The sequence below is a fragment of the Podarcis cretensis genome, assembly GCF_951804945.1.
Source record: "Podarcis cretensis genome assembly, chromosome: Z".
Classification (NCBI taxonomy): Eukaryota; Metazoa; Chordata; class Lepidosauria; order Squamata; family Lacertidae; genus Podarcis; species Podarcis cretensis.
The window spans coordinates 28870448-28886883 of record NC_137184.1 but is presented as its reverse complement, the minus strand read 5'-3'; the positions used below and the strand labels follow the sequence as shown (position 1 = coordinate 28886883).

General features: G+C 47.4%; 1 protein-coding gene across 1 annotated transcript in view; it reads left to right on the top strand.

Moving 5' to 3' along the window:
• Positions 1 to 13255: 13255 nt before the first annotated feature.
• Positions 13256 to 16436, top strand: part of BRWD3 (bromodomain and WD repeat domain containing 3) — an 80607-nt gene continuing 77426 nt past the window's right edge. Inside the window, exons 1-4 of the mRNA XM_079961591.1 lie at positions 13256 to 14031; positions 14131 to 14189; positions 14376 to 14405; positions 15279 to 15338. Of these exons, the coding sequence (XP_079817717.1) occupies positions 13998 to 14031; positions 14131 to 14189; positions 14376 to 14405; positions 15279 to 15338 (183 nt within the window). The 5' untranslated portion in view covers positions 13256 to 13997. The remainder of the gene's footprint in view (positions 14032 to 14130; positions 14190 to 14375; positions 14406 to 15278; positions 15339 to 16436) is intronic.

Below are 16436 nucleotides of genomic sequence, written 5' to 3'. Positions count from 1 at the left end.
GTTGTTGTTTAGTCGTGTCCGACTCTTCGTGACCCCATGGACCAGAGCATGCCAGGCACTCCTGTCTTCCACTAACTCCTGCAGTTTGGTCAAACTCATGTTGGTAGCTTCGAGAACATTGTCCAACCATTTCGTCCTCTGTCGTCCCCTTCTCCTTGTGCCCTCCATCTTTCCCAACATCAGGGTCTTTTCCAGGAAGTCTTCTCTTCTCATGAGGTGGCCAAAGTATTGGAGCCTCAGCTTCACGATCTGTTTTCAAGAATACAACTATTTCTCAACAAGGCAACGTTTTTGGAGTGCGACCCTCATTGAGTGCAAGGAACTCACAGGCCAAATGCTGATAAAAACAAATCGATAGTTATCTAGAATCATAAACTTCATATAGAAGATGGGAAGTCAAAGGTGAGAGATGGGGTGAGATCTGAACCAGGGAAGCTCCTGGTTCACAAGCTCGGTCTCTTTGTCAGCATGTTATGTTATCTTATTGCTTATTGCTATTATTATAGTAGGGCATATAAAGGTAAAGGTAAAGGGACCCCTGACCATTAGGTCCCGTCGCGGATGACTCTAGGGTTGCAGCGCTCATCTCGCTTTATTGGCCGAGGGAGCCGGCGTACAGCTTCCGGGTCATGTGGCCAGCATGACTAAGCCACTTCTGGTGAACCAGAGCAGCACACGGAAACGCTGTTTACCTTCCTTAATGGAGAGAATTTCACGCAGCCTTTAGCTCTGAAAGTGCCAGTCAGCTGGCATGTGCCCACACATGATGTAGTGACTGTACATCAGGGGTAGGCGACCTAAGGCCCATGGGCCAGGTGCGGCCCAATCGCCTTCTCAATCTGGCCCGCAGACGGTCCGGGAATCAGCATGTTTTTACATGAGTAGCATGTGTCCTTTTATTTAAAATGCATCTCTGGGTTATTTGTGGGGCATAGGAATTCGTTCATTCCCCCCCCCCCACCACATGGTCTGAGAGATGGTGGACCGGCCCACGACTAAAAAAGGTTGCTGACCCCTGCTGTACATTATACTGAATCTTGGCCAGGGATGGGGCCACATGGAAGTGATAGGCAATCCAGAGGCAAAAATGGGTGGAACGGCAAATGTGACTCTTACCATAGGTTCAATAGGGGATATAAGGATATTCATTTATTAACGGTATAGATTTATATCCTGCCCTTCATCCCTTTTGTGATCCTAGAGTTATACCCTCCAGAATTCCGCCGATGAAAATAGGGACATTTTCATCAGAGGAATGTTGGAGGGTATGAACACACAGAGTCATTTTTAAGAGTGACAGAATTACGATGCATTCTCTCTCCCCACCCCCCGGAATGCACATGGTGGGGTTTGCCATGACTTCCCGCTTCAGAGAGCAGCTGCCTCTTAGCACAGCCATGGTGATACTCTACATGACATACATTGTCCTAGACTCAATGGGCCAATGGCTGAACTCTGTATATAAGCAGCTTCATAATATTACTCTACTAAAAGGTAAAGGTAAAGGTACCCCTGCCCGTACGGGCCAGTCTTGCCAGACTCTAGGGGTGTGTGCTCATCTCACTCTAGAGGCCGGGAGCCAGCGCTGTCCACAGACACTTCCGGGTCACGTGGCCAGTGTGACGAAGCTGCTCCGGCGAACCGGCACCAGCGCAGCACACGGAACGCCATTTACCTTCCCACTATAAAGCGGTCCCTATTTATCTACTTGCACTTAGGAGTGCTTTCGAACTGCTAGGTGGGCAGGAGCTGGGACTGAACGACGGGAGCTCACCCCGCCGCGGGGATTCGAACTGCCAACCATGCGATCAGCAAGTCCTAGGCGCTGAGGTTTTACCCACAGCGCCACCTGTGTCCACTGATTACTCTACTAGCAGTAATTACTGAATTGTGTTTTACATGTGTTTGATGGCCTCCTGCCATGTAAGATTTAGTTTACCTTCCTGCATCGCAGGTTGGACTAGATGATCCTCGAGATCCCTTGCAATTCTATGATTTACAACTATACCATAAAAATAGCTACTTTAAAAACAGCACAAAACATTACAAAAACAATTTTTAAACAATACAAAATGAACAAATGAGGAAGAGATCTGTTTTCATCCAGCCAGTAAAGCTTGTTGGAAGAAAAAAGAAGTCCCACTGTTTCCATTAAGTACAAAGAGTGGCTGGCCACCATATATCAAGAGCAATACTTTTCCCCACAAAACAGGAACCTCCCTGAAAGCTCTGGTCCAAATTATTCTGGAGCAGGCTACTGATATAATTGTAGAATTGGAAGAGATCCTGAGGGTTATGTACTCCAACTACTTGCAATGCAGAAATCTCATCAAATTCATCCATGACAGATGGCCATCCAACCTCTGCTTAAAAACCTCCAAGGAAATAGAGTCCACCATCAGGGGAACAGCTCTTACTGCCAGAAAGTTATTTCTGATGTTTGGTGGAAGTCTCCTTTCTTCTCATGGATGAATGCCTTCCCCCTCCAGAACAGGAGAAAACAAACTAGCTCCATCTTCCATGTGACAGATATTTGAAGCAGTGTTAGAAACTCAGATATATAAACTAAGCACCAAATGGCTCCTTATACCAAGATTACAGTCACTGAAAAGGAATGTCTGGTTGCCATTTTGGAGCAAGACAGCTGTGAAGTCTTATTTTTGCAAAGGATTGACTGACTGTGATTGATTATCAGTTAAACATCTGGCTAGTTCAGATGACAACCTTGAGCTAGGTTAAGAACTTTTGAGAACTTAAAGAAGGAAAGTCACTTTATCCAGGAACAGTCCACATATATATAGGCCTATACCTACCTCTTTTTCTTAATGGTGACACAAACCATTCATAACGTAAGAATATTCTTCACAACTGTGAGCAGGGCAGTGGAGTGCGGTAAGTGAAGACAAGCTACAACAATTAACTATAACGTTGTTCACCGCTATATGGTGCTGCCCAGGCATCTTCACTTGCCTGGGACCCAGCTAATTTCAAACACTAATTTGAAGATGGCTATCCTATCTCCTCTCAGTCTCCTCTTTTCCAGACTAAACATACCAAATTCCCTCAATCGTTCCTCATAAGGTTGGGTTTCCAGATCCTTGATCATCTTGGTTGCCCTCCTCTGCACACGTTCCAGCTTGTCAACATCTTAAATTGTGGTGCACAGAATTGGACACAGTATTCCAGGTGTGGTCTGACCAGGGCAGAATAGAGTGGGACTATTACTTCCCGTGATCTGGACACTATACTTTTGTTGATGCAGCCCAGAACAGCGTTTTTTGTTTTTTTGCTGCTGCATCACATTGTTGACTCAGGTTCAGCTTGTGGTCTACTAAGACCTCTAGATCAGTGGTTCCCAATTAGCTAATTACTGAGGACCCCTTATTTTTCAGACGTCAAGCCGCAGATCCCCTACTTTTGAAAAATTTGATAACTCCATGGTAGTTACCTCTGCAAAGCAATTTTTTGAACAAAATGTGGGTTAGCCAAAGGATTTTAGGTACACTAAAAAACAGACCAGGGCTGAGCGATATCTGGTTTTCAACATCGTGATATATCAGCAATTAAACATCACAATATTTCAATATGTCACAATGTCTGAAATTGGAGATCAGGTGTGAGGATGAGGGAAGAAGCTGCAGAGATTGGATGGGTGGAGGGAGGAAAGGAAGCAGAGTCACCTCCACTGCATGGGTTGAGTAGGAAGGGATTGGGATGGGGGATATGTATCAGTGGGGCAGCCACTGAAGATGTACCTCCACTGTGGCTGCTTCTGCTTTCCTGCTGGATGAGAAAAGCTGCTCCACCTCAGTGCCAGGGGAAGATAGTGCCATGGTGCCTTGAACTGAGGATGATCAGCTGCCCTGTTTATCATCCTATTGGTGGTGCCTTGAAATCAACTGTCCTCCCTTGCATGAGGAGTGATATATTCCTGCATACTGCAGGGTCAAAATTGTTATTGCAGTGTGATTTCAAAACCAATTTTGGCCAGTATATTGTTGTTTTAGACCATAAAATTTGTGATATTACCATGCAAAAATGACAAAAATTTTGTTGGGGGGAGGCAAGGGATGGGGCCGTGGACCCCCTGGGTGCATTCCAAGGGCTCCTGGACCTCTAATTGGGAACCACTGCTCTAGATCCTTTTAACGTGTACTTCTTTTAAGCCAGGTATCTCTCACCTTAATGCTTGTTTAGTTGGTTCTTCCTGCCAAAGTGTAGAACCTTTCATTTGTACCTATTAGAATTCCATTTTCGCGTATATGCAGCTCTGTGTGTATGAAGCTCTGCTCACTACTCCTCTATAATTTAGTGTAGAAATATTTCTTATATATTTTGTGCTTTAAAAACCACACATTTAAAAATATGTACTAAAAATATTGAGCCACACTAATATAAGTGAGATGCCAAATTATGTTCTTATTACTAAATTTGCATGTTTATCCTCCAAGAAACTCAAAAGTAATGTACATGGATTCCAACCCACTGCCTCTCATATTATTTTATTTTATTAATTATGCAATATATTTCTATACTGCCAAATTGGGATTCAATGCGGCTTATAACATTTCAAAAATCAGTTATAAAATAAAGAACAACAAAAACAAGCTGGTTAAAATCAATACTTAAAATACATCACAATATATCTAAACCCAGCAATTGTAATTTGCACTGACAGCAGCCCAATCATCAACATAATCTGCATCTTAATTTCCAAATGCATATATTCTATATATATTTGCCAGTTAAGCTGAAAGAGGGAAGGCATCTCAAAGTCACCTTTCCGCAGGAGCCGAAAGAGGGAGCAGGGCCAGGGCCAAAAAGATCAGCAGCCCAATTCTGTATGCTTTTACTGCAAAGATTCTTGAGATCAATGGTTTACTCTCATGTGAGCATGCAAAAGATTCGGAATGCAGCCCTGAAGCCCAGTCCTGCACATCTGCCTGGGAGCAAAACCTTAACTCCAGTTAAGGTTACTTACTTCAAAGTAAATCTGCAAATATGACTGGGGATGGGCTTCAACAGGCAGGCAGAAAAACAAAAAATAGCTGCAAATTGTCCGCACACCTCCCCCCAACAGCAGGCACTGAACTAAAGCACCCCAAAAATCAATTGGCAAGCACATCCACCCTTGCTCCATCCATGAATGGCTCAGGTAGCCAAATGGGGGGATTATTTTTGGAGGGCTGGATTTGAAAGAGGATTTTGGTCTCCCCTCCCCCATCCCCTTTTAGTTTCTGGAGCGGAAAACAAAGAACAAGCCGCAAGCCCTTTACATTGAGCGATATGATCGTGATGGACAAATAATAAAATAAAATTAACATCAATTTGCTTAAGCCTGTGTGTGTGTGTGTATGCGCGCGCGCGCGCGCGCGACAAGCACTCTTAGGAACCGGTGATGGTGATGGAGGAGACACAGTAAGAATCCCCGATGGAGTCAAAGAAAAAGAAAGAAGCGGCACCGTTGGAGGGGTCGTATTGGAAAGAAGTCACTGAGGATGCCGCTTCCTGGAGATTTCCCTATGGCGAGGGTGCCTTTCCAAGCCAGAAAGGGAAGAGATGGCAGAGATCCCGATGATCCTTCTATGGAAGCGTAAACTGAGATAGGATGGACTTGCCTGGATTCAGGCAGCAGGGTCCTAGAGTCCCACCCGTCTTCATCACAAAGCTTAGGAACCACTAACTCGGCTTTCGGAAGGAGCTCCCACGTCTCCTTCCCAATGCAGCTGCCGCAGCCGAAAAAAACAACAGAACGCCTGAACCCCGGGGCACTTGTACAAAAAGAGGGGCTGCCACACAAAACGGGGCTATGAGGGGGCCTGGGGGCGGTCTGTAGAGTTAGGTATCAGTTAAAAAAAGCATGGCATGCAACCTATTGAGTATAAAATGCACAACTTGTACAGCTAGAGCAGGGGTGGCCAACTCCCAAGAGACTGATCTACTCACTTAAAAACTAGCAGTGATCTACCCCCTTTTTGGGGGTTCAGGTCAGAGCATTTTTTAAGGGAGCCACAGTTGTTCAGCTTCTTTGGGGGGAGCCGATGATCTACCAGTGATCTACCGCAGACGTCCAGTGATCTACCAGTAGATCACGATCTACCTGTTGGGCATGCCTGAGCTAGAGCATCAAACGTAGCTGCTGGGGATATGGCTGATATTTTGAAATTACTGAATGTCTTAGAATAAGCAAATTGCTATTAGCGTCTTCTTCAGAAACAACTGCTTCACAGCACTTCTGTATTATTGGTCCCAAGATTTATGTGTGTGTGGGGGGGGGGGGATTTTACATGAAACCTTAATAATCAGAACAATGCTATAAGTAAACTGGAAATATAATGAAAAACCAACATAATAACAGATACTAGCTAATTTGTTAGTGTATGAAGCATGAAAAAGGGAGAAATAATAGTCATAACATGCCTTCCAACATTTCTCTGATGAAAATAGGGACGCCCCGTTCCATAATATTTCTACTATGTATACCCCACATATCTTATTGGATTGCCCCATCAATCTGGGCAGCTTCCAACACATTTAAAAACATAATAAAACATCAAACATTAAAAAACTATACAAGAGTGCCTTCAGGCAGCTCGGGGGTTGGATAACTCCATACCCTCCAACATTTCTCTCTTGAAAAGAGGGACATCTATCATACCCTCCAACATTTCTCCAATGATAATACAGTACAGACATCCTAAGGAGAAGCGGGACATTCCAGGATCAAATCAGAAACTAGGACAGCTTCTCTAAATCAGGGACGTCCCTGGAAAACAGGGACCCTTGAAGGGTCTGACATATTTAGCAATACAGTATGATCACCTTTCACAGGAAGTATGTGGCAAACCAACTGAAGAAATATTCTAGATTATGAGAAGGAATTGGGGGGGGGGGGGTTATATATAAAAAAATGTAATCCTTTGAATGAATACTCCCTTACTTTAACTTCCTTCTTTCTAAACCCACTTCCTTCTCCTTTAGGTATTTCTTGATACCTCCTTTCCTACTATTCCACATTCACCACAAATCAGCTTTGTTGTTACTTTGCAAATGAAAAATATTCAGCTGTTAACTTGATGGGATGGTGCATATTTTGATGTGCCACCAGGTAGAGAAGTAGTGTCTACCTTTCAACAGTGGACAAAAAAAATGGGGGTGGCACCCTGAGGAGCAAAGTGGATGCTGCCATATTTGACATGAATCAGAACGTCATATTTTTGCTGGAAATTTGCTGGAAGTTTTCAAATTTAAAGAAGGAAAGTTAAAAAGAAGCGAAAGAAGAAAATATTCAAAATAAAGGAATGGGTGGGGAAAATTAGAAGCAAAGAACAAATAAGAAGGTCCTGCTTCTCCCATAGCTGCAACCTTGGCTTCAAACTGACCTCAGCCATGGCTCTGACTCTCCTTCTCCAACTTGTGTATTACAGACTCCCACTTTACCTCTCAGCCCAACCCCCCTACTCAGCTCACATCATGCAAAAATTCCAGGCGCAATGCTTAAAACTCTACTTCAAAATTCTCTTTTGTCTTCCAAATGAACTCTGGGTTGAGGGATGGACCCCTCCCATTTGTTTTTCTTAATGGCCCCTTATCTTCCCCTTGTCTTTATTACTGGCTGATCTCCCAGGTGATTATCAGGCTGGCCTGGCTGATCCAGGAATTAGGAGTGCCCAGGTATTCAGACTAACACCCCACCCCATGGGCATAACCAAGAAGGGGCAGCTGCCCCACAAATCAATCAATATCAATAAAAATCAATACAAATTTGAGGTTCTGCTCCCCAACAAAAGCCTGCCCCACTAACAAAAATCCCTGCTATGCCCATGCCCCCCCCCCAATTTGCAAGACTATACTTCAATCAAGGCAGCACCTCTAATCCTCGTTTTGCTCTTAAACTAATATAAAAGCAACTACTACACTAAAAATATTTCTGGAAACGGAAAGCTAAGAAACCCTGCTTCAGAATTTTTGCCATGAAGAAACAGGCGTGTTCTCTGAATATTTATAACAGACCCCTCAAAACGCAACAAAACCATCCTTCTGCTTGAAATTAGAACATTTCTTAAGCGAGGGGTCTAACTGCCTACCCAATGTTAGTCATATCATTTATTTGTGCATCAGCAGACACACATACAAACAAACCCAATGCACACACAGAAACCAGTATTTCCCAAAATAAAGCCCACTCATATCTCAATAATGCAATGCCTGTAGTGTAAAAGGGGGTGTATGGGGTGGGTTGGTACCTTTGGTGGGGACACATTGTGTTCCTTCTTGGGTAGTTTGCCCACATTTGGCCCCCAATGTGTACTCAGCTTTCACCTGTGGCTCCTAGATGCTGTCAGCATGCAACAGTGACTACACCCCATGAAACTGCTTTGACTGGCTGGCAAAGGCAGGTGAGGGTAGCCAATAGCTCTCAAACCCTAGTTTAAGGACTTCCCCTGCATGCGAAGACAGGCTCTGATGGATTGAGTGGACTGTCAACAAGGTGGTTTCTACATGTGCTGTAGTGGCAAGTGAGTGACGGGTGGGGCCTGTCAACCTGGGAAGGTAGCCCATCTAGGCATGGGCATAGGGGGGGCGGGGGGCGGGGAGCTGCGCTCCCCAAATCAATAAATACAAATCATTACAAATCTGAGGTTATGCCCCCTAACAAAAATCCTGGCTACGCCCATGCATCTTGGAGAAGGAAAACTCTGATCCTAAACCTCTGCTGCCTCGTGGGACATCTTTGGGAGAAAAGGCTAAGGAGTAAGCCCTACACATGCGTGGAGTTCCTAAGGCTCCTGCAGCCAAACTGGTGCCAAACATACCGGTCTTTCCTTTGAACCACATTAGCGAGGCCGAGGGTGTGCGTCTTGTCATCTGGGACCATCGGCTGGGTGAGGACTGCAGGGCCTGCTCCCTTCCAGGGCCTTTTCCAGCTGGCCCAGGCCCTTATTTGGAACAAACTTTTGGGGAATTGTGGGAAGTGTTCTGCCATTGCTTCCCTGTTCCAGGTGGTTAATGTGCTTTAAAATGTCCTCAAGCAGTCGGTGGCAATTTAAATTTTTATTTATTTCTTTCCTTTTTTCCTTTATTGGGGGTGGGTGGGTGGGATGGATATTTGGTTGGGGATTAATTTTAGTATAATTGTTCTGTTCCTTTTTTGTTGTTGTTGTTTTATTGGTTCTGTATAGTTTGTGTTTTGTTTTAAGGGGCGGGATCAGGGCTGCCTGGGAGTGGGGCCCCAGCCAAAACGATTGCTGGGATGAGTTCCACAGGGGGGGAAGCACTGGGACATCTGATCTCGGTGATCATGGGCAGGAGGCGGAGTTACGCTAAGACCAGACCATGTCATTACCGAGGAGGCAGGTTTAGTCGTCGTTTGAAGACTATCCCTGCCTCCGGGTCTGGCCTTGACCAGATGGATACTGGAATCAACAGGGGAAACCTACATGACCTGAAGGTGTTGCTGTGTAATGCCAGGTCAATGATGAATAAAACCACTGCCATCCACGACCTGATTGTGGATGGAGGATTTGACCTGGCATGTGTGACAGAGACCTGGTTGGAGGAAGCAGATGGGCCTGTCCTTGCCGCTGCTTGCCCACCAGGTTTCTCTTACGTACAGCAACCCAGGTCATGTGGGCGGAGAGGGGGGTTGCAGTGATTTTTAGGAAGTCACTAGCTTGCACCGGGCGTCCTACTGGGAAGATCCAGTTTTCTGAGTGCATGTTCTGGAAGTTGGGCAATAGGGGCAGTACAGGTTTCCTTTTGATGTACCGACCTCCCCGCTGCACCAAGGATTCCCTGTCCCAGCTGCTTCAGGTCGTCACGGATTTTCTCCTGGAGACACCTAGTTTGGTTGTCCTAGGGGATTTTAACATCCATGCTGACACAACCTTACAAGGGGCTGCTCGGGACTTCGTGGAAAGCATGGCCTCCGTGGGGCTGTCCCTGAATAAGTTTGGCCCAACTCATAGTCATGGACATGCCTTAGACCTGGTGTTCACCTCTAGTGACGTGGGTGATCTGACACTAAGTAAAAGTGAAACAAAAGAAGTGCAATGGTCAGATCACTTCCTGGTGCAACTGGACTTCTCTGCGACCCTTCCCCTCTGCAGGGAGGTGGGACCAATTCGGATGGTCCGCCCCCGCCACTTAATGGATCCAAATGGTTTCCAGAGAGTGGTAGGGGATGCTTTATCCCATGTTGATGGCCTTTCAGCTGATTCCCTGGTGGCCCGCTGGAATGCAGAGTTAACCAGGGCTATCGACTGTCTGGCTCCGAAGCGCCCTCTCCGATTGCATGGAGCCCGGACAGCCCCGTGGTTTTCTTTGGAGCTGAGGGCGATGAAACAATCGCTGAGACGGCTAGAGCGTCGGTGGCAGAAAACTCACTCCGAATCTGACCGGACACAGGTTAGAGCTCAACGTCGAGCCTACCAAGTGGCGATAGCGACGGCGAAGAAGACTTTCTTCACTGCCTCTATTGCATCTGCAGAAAATAGTAGAAGGAGACTCTTTCAGGTGGTTCGCAATTTAACGGAACCACCTTTACCACCGGGGCCTTGTAAAGACCCCAAGATCTCCTGCAATGATTTTGCAAAGTTTTTTGCAGATAAAATCACTCATATTTGGAAGGAGCTAGATATCACCATGGGAGCAGGGCTGGGGCGGGAGAGTGCTAGAGCTCTGTCTGGTCAAGTTGCATGGAATCAATTTCAATCCGTTATCCCCGAGGATGTGGACAGGCTGCTTGGACGCGTGAAACCAACCACCTGTCTCCTTGATCCTTGCCCATCCTGGCTAATAAAAGCAAGCCGGGAAGGGCTGGGCGATGGACATTCCCAGATCCGCTGAAAGAGGCGGTCATTAAACTGCTTCTTAAAAAACTATCTTTAGACCCGGCCAGTATGGCCAACTATCGCCCAGTCTCAAATCTTCCATTCTTAGGCAAGGTGATTGAGCGTGTGGTTGCTGAACAACTCCAGGCACGCCAGGAGGATGCGGACCATTTGGATCCCTTCCATTCAGGATTCAGGCCTCATCATGGGACTGAAACTGCCTTGGTTGCGCTGATTGATGATCTCCGGCAAGCTAGGGACAAAGGTGAGAGTTGTTTCCTAGTTCTGCTGGATCTCTCAGCGGTCTTTGATACAATCGACCATAACATCCTTCTGGATCGTCTAGAGGGGCTGGGAGCTAGGGGCACTGTTATACAGTGGTTTCGCTCCTTCCTCCTGGGCCGTGTTCAGAAAGTGGTGGTGGGGGGGAATGAGTGTTCAGACCCCTGGGCCCTCACTTGTGGGGTGCCTCAGGGTTCTGTCCTCTCCCGCATGCTTTTTAACATCTATATGAAGCCGCTGGGAGAGATCATCAGGGGGTTTGGACTGGGTGTCCATCAATATGCAGATGATACCCAGCTCTAATTCTCTTTCAAATCAGAACCAGTAAAGGCGGTGAAGGTCCTGTGTGAGTGCTTGGAGGCGGTTGGAGGATGAATGGCGGCTAATGGATTGAAGTTGAATCCGGACAAGACAGAAGTACTGTTTTTGGGGGGCAGGGGGCGGGCTGGTGTGGAGGACTCCCTGGTCCTGAATAGGGTAACTGTGCCCCTGAAGGACCAGGTTTGCAGCCTGGGAGTCATTTTGGACTCACAGCTGTCCATGGAGGCGCAGGTCAATTCTGTATCCAGGGCAGCTGTCTACCAACTCCACCTGGTACGCAGGCTGAGACCCTACCTGCCCACGGGCTGTCTCGCCAGAGTGGTGCATGCTCTAGTTATCTCCCGTTTGGACTACTGCAATGCGCTCTACCGGTCTTGAAAGACCTACACTTGCTCCCAGTACGTTTCCGAGCACAATTCAAAGTGCTGGTGTTGACCTTTAAAGCCCTAAACGGCCTCGGCCCAGTATACCTGAAGGAGCGTCTCCACCCCCATCGTTCTGCCCGGATGCTGAGGTCCAGCGCCGAGGGCCTTTTGGCAGTACCCTCATTGCGAGAAGCAAAGCTACAGGGAACCAGGCAGAGGGCCTTCTTGGTAGTGGCGCCTGCCCTGTGGAACGCCCTCCCGTCAGATGTCAAAACGATAAATAACTACCTGACATTCAGAAGACATCTTAAAGCAGCCCTGTTCAGGGAAGTTTTTAATCTGTGATATTTTAGTGTATTTTTGGTTTCTATGGAAGCCGCCCCGAGCGGCTGGGGAAACCCAGCCAGATGGGCGGGGTACAAATAATAAATTATTATTATTATTATCTGGGCAGCTCAGGACTTCCACACACACTGCCCAGGCTTGCGCCCTGAAAAGGTTGCTTCACTGCAACTAACACAAGTTTGATTTCACTCCCATTGTCTCTAAAGATAGGTGGATGCCAACAACATACAGTGGATGCTCGGGCTGTGAACGTGATCCGTGTGGGAGGCACGTTCGCAACCTGCAGCGCTGCGTCTGTGCATGTGCGGGTTGCGATTTAGTGCTTCTCCGCATGCGCGACCGTCGAGCCCAGAAGTAACCCGTTCCGGTACATCCGGGTTTTGGTGCGTTCGTAACCCGAAAAAACACAACCTGAAGAGTCTGTAACCCGAGGTATGACTGTAGTGTGTTGGCACTGTGGTCTAAACCACTGAGCCTCTTGGGCTTGCTGACTGGCACGCTGGCAGTTCGAATCCCCGCGACGGGGTGAGCTCCCATTGCTCTGTCCCAGCTCCTGCCACTAGCAGTTTGAAAGCATGCCAATGCAAGTAGATAGGTACCACTGTAGCGGGAAGGTAAGCAGTGTTTCCATGCGCTCTGGTTTCTGTCATGGTGTTCTGTTGTGCCAGAAGCGGTTTAGTCATGCTGGCCACATGACCCAGAAAGCTGTCTGTGGACAAATGGCAGCTCCGTCAGCCTGAAAGCGAGATGAGCACTGCAACCCGTCACCTTTGACTGGACTGAACCATCCATGGGTCCTTTTACCTTTACACTTAGTGTGTTAATAATAATGTGTGCTTTTTGAACTCCCTTGCACGAAATGTTGACAGCTCTGACAAGTGATCGCCGCATCTCCATACATGCCCTGCCAAGACCGAATTTGGGAGGGGGAGGTCCAAGTTCAAATCCCCCCATTCCACCACGACGCTCACTGGGCTAGGGAGGCTTTCTTTCAGCCTAACCTACCTCAAGAGGCTGCTGCGTGAGGATAATTGTGGGGCAGGAGGATCGGGAGCTCGGAAACGCACCCCTACACTCCTGAAAGCAACAACAACAATGGATGGGGTTTTAAATAATAATATTTTATTTTATTTTGCATATGGATAAAATCAACAAATGAAACGCAGCAAGCGAGCAGCCGACATTTCTGAAACTGACAGCCGACGACCATGGCCACCTCTTCCCAATCTGGGGCAAAGATCAAGCCGCAGAAGCCGAGGGGCGGAATCGGGGGGACAGCCCAAGGCCCTCGGGGTGTGCAGGCCTCAGGCTCCGCTAGGCCCAAGCCCCCTTCCCCTTTTCCGCCTTCCCTGCCTCTTCCGACCGCCGCCTCGGCCGCCTCCCACAGGCCACCCCGTACCACCGCCCCCATGCGGCCGGAGGCTCCCTCGGCTACTGAACAGCCTTCCTGCCTGCTTCCCTTCTCTCTCTCTCTCTCTCCCTCCCCCCCCCCCCCCCGTAATTACGGAGCCGCCGCTGTCTCTCCCCTCTCTCCGTCCTCCTCCATTCCCCTTCAGGCGAGCAGCCAGTCTGAGGGCCGGCACGGGCTCGGTCCCTCCTCCGCGGCGGGGGCTACATGGAGCCGGCGAGGCGCTAATGAGGCGGCGTGCGGCAGCGGCAGCATATATACCCTGCCGCTGGGGCTGTTCCGGGCGGTCGTAACAGGAGCCGCTCCTCAGGCAGGCAGCTCGCCCGCCCTTTCCTGGGACAGGGACCATCCCCAACAGCGGCAGCGACGGCGGCGCCCCCGGCGCCTTTCCCTTCTCCCCCGGTGCTCCTTCCTGACGGGCCTTCTTCTGAGGAAAGAGGAGGGATGGCGGCGGCCGCCCCGACTCAGCTGGAAGCCGGTGAGTCTCGGGTGCCGCGGGGGCTGAGGCGGAGGCTGCCTCCTTGGGCTTCCCTCGCCCTGCTTTAACCTGGCTTCTTCTTCTTCTCCTCCTCCTCAGAGCTGTACTACCTAATCGCCCGCTTTCTCCAGTCCGGACCGTGCAAGCAATCTGCCCAGGTGTGAAGGGTTTGTGGGCAAAAGCTAGCGTGGTTGTGGTGGTGGTGATCGGTCGGGGGGCGGCGGCGGTCTTGTTCTAGAATAGAGCTGGGGTTTTTTTTTTTTTTAGTCGGGGTTGTGGGGAAGGGACCTCTATTGCCTCCCCTCACGCTCTTTGTGTGTGTATCTGTATGTCTTTTTCCTCAGGTGCTGGTGGAGGAGCTGGAAGAACACCAGGTAATGTCCCAGCATGTGGTCTGAGTGGGTTTTTTTTGGGGGGGTATGTGTGAGGGATTGATTAATGCCGAATTAATATATGTCTCCTCTTCAGCCCTTGACCCCAATCCTCGCTTCAGTAGCCGTGCAAATGCCCTCCTGGTTCGTAACCCCTTCCCACAAATCTTGCTATCCGTGAAGAACTTGTTGGGATAGGTATTAATTGCACACCTTTGCAACGAAGCCTCCGTCTCCACCCCCTCTTATTTTGTTTTAAAATTATATTTATTCACCGAGCAGCTTTCTCAATTTAAAGAAACCGTGCTTGCTTTTGGTGACCTTTCATTTGGCTCTTAAAAAGATAAAGAAAGAAAGAGGGAGGTGTTGCTACTATCAGTCCTGGTTTCTTCCTCCACCCTTCCCCCACCCCACCCCAAATGTGACAACACAGGACATGCAGTTTTTATCTGCTCAGGAAAGGAGCATTATTTCCCCCTGTAGTGCTTGCTTGTGGGATGCCCTGGGGTGGCAAATGAGTGAGAGACTGGGTATATTTTGGTCAAGGAGCTAGTAGAGGCTTTGTGGAACGGCCAGACAGGCTTTCTTTTCTGAAGAACTGTTCGAGGCCAACAAAGGAGAAGCTGCATGAAATGTAAAGGGCTCTCTCCCACTCTAAGTAGGACAGCTTTTACATGTAAACCTATTTTCCTTTATCTTCAGAAGTTTTTTTCTTTACACCCATCTGGTGAGTGTAAGTGACATGGCATGCAGCTGTAAGAATCAGTGGGGGAGTTGTTGGGAGATAAGGGAATCATTTGTTTTCTCCATTTCGCACACGCTTTTAATTGCAAGACCTGTATCTCTTCCTTGCACCTCCTCCCCCGCCCCACTCAGTTGATCCCAAAGCGCCTGGATTGGCAAGGCAAAGAGCATCGAAGAAGTTTTGAGGATTTGGTGAGTGAAGGCTGGCTTTTAAACTTGCAGGTGGGGTCGGGGTTGCTTCAGCTATGGAAGATATGGCAGAGTTACTGCCTTTCTCCTTCTTTTCTACTCCAGCCGAGGGAGAAAGGAAAAGTAATGTTAATATTAGTCACTTGGGAAGGGGTTCCTGGTTTATTTTTTGTGTGAATCGGGGAACGGGGAGGGTTATCTGAGGGCACGTACAAAGCTCAGGCCAATGATTCTGCACCTACCAAGCTGGAGTTCCGTGTTTGCAAATGAGAGTTGCCTGCTGATTGGTTGCAGCTTTAAAGATAGGAACTGAACAGAAGGGTGTTTTTTTTTTTTTTTTGCAGCATTTGAAAGAAAAATACTACACTCACTTCATAGCCATATTATGTGGAAACAGAGCATTTGCTGATAGATATTTATTTTACACTTTAGATCAAAATGTAAAATGTAAACAAATTATAGAGTGAGTCATTATATGTTAAGTTTTGCTTATGAATGGTGAAGATCAGTATGGAAGTACATTGCTTTAAACATAGGAAACATTCATATTTGCTTGAGAAATAAAGGAATTGTAATTCTTGCTGACCAAAAGGGGAATGTAAATAGGGAGAAGGGCTGAAAGTTTATTGGAAGGCAATCCTTGAGCAATCCTTGGATTCATTTCGTTTTTACAATTTGTTCTGGTGAGATGATAATGTGGCACATCAAGTTATGAGTTGTGAGAAGTGTATTAGTGCGAACTGATTTACCGAGTATAAAATATTACATATTTTTAGAATACATTTCTGGGTTTGATTCTAAAATGGGCTATGTCATCAAATGCTGGAGTATGCCAGTTGCTGTGTGTGGCAATCATTATATGGAATATGATGTTAAAGTCAACATTGTATGGTTGCTTCTGCTGGTACTGTAGCAGTTAGTGTAATTGCTCACTACTTTTTTGAATTATAAACTCCTATCTCTTATGTCTGGTACTCCTGTTTAATTTAGAGGCGCCTGAGGAAAGGAAGACTATTGTTACACCTCTGATCTAAACACTACTGATGTGTTTTCTGTCCACCTTGATTCCATAGGTTTGTTTTTTTGCAGAATACAAGTTCT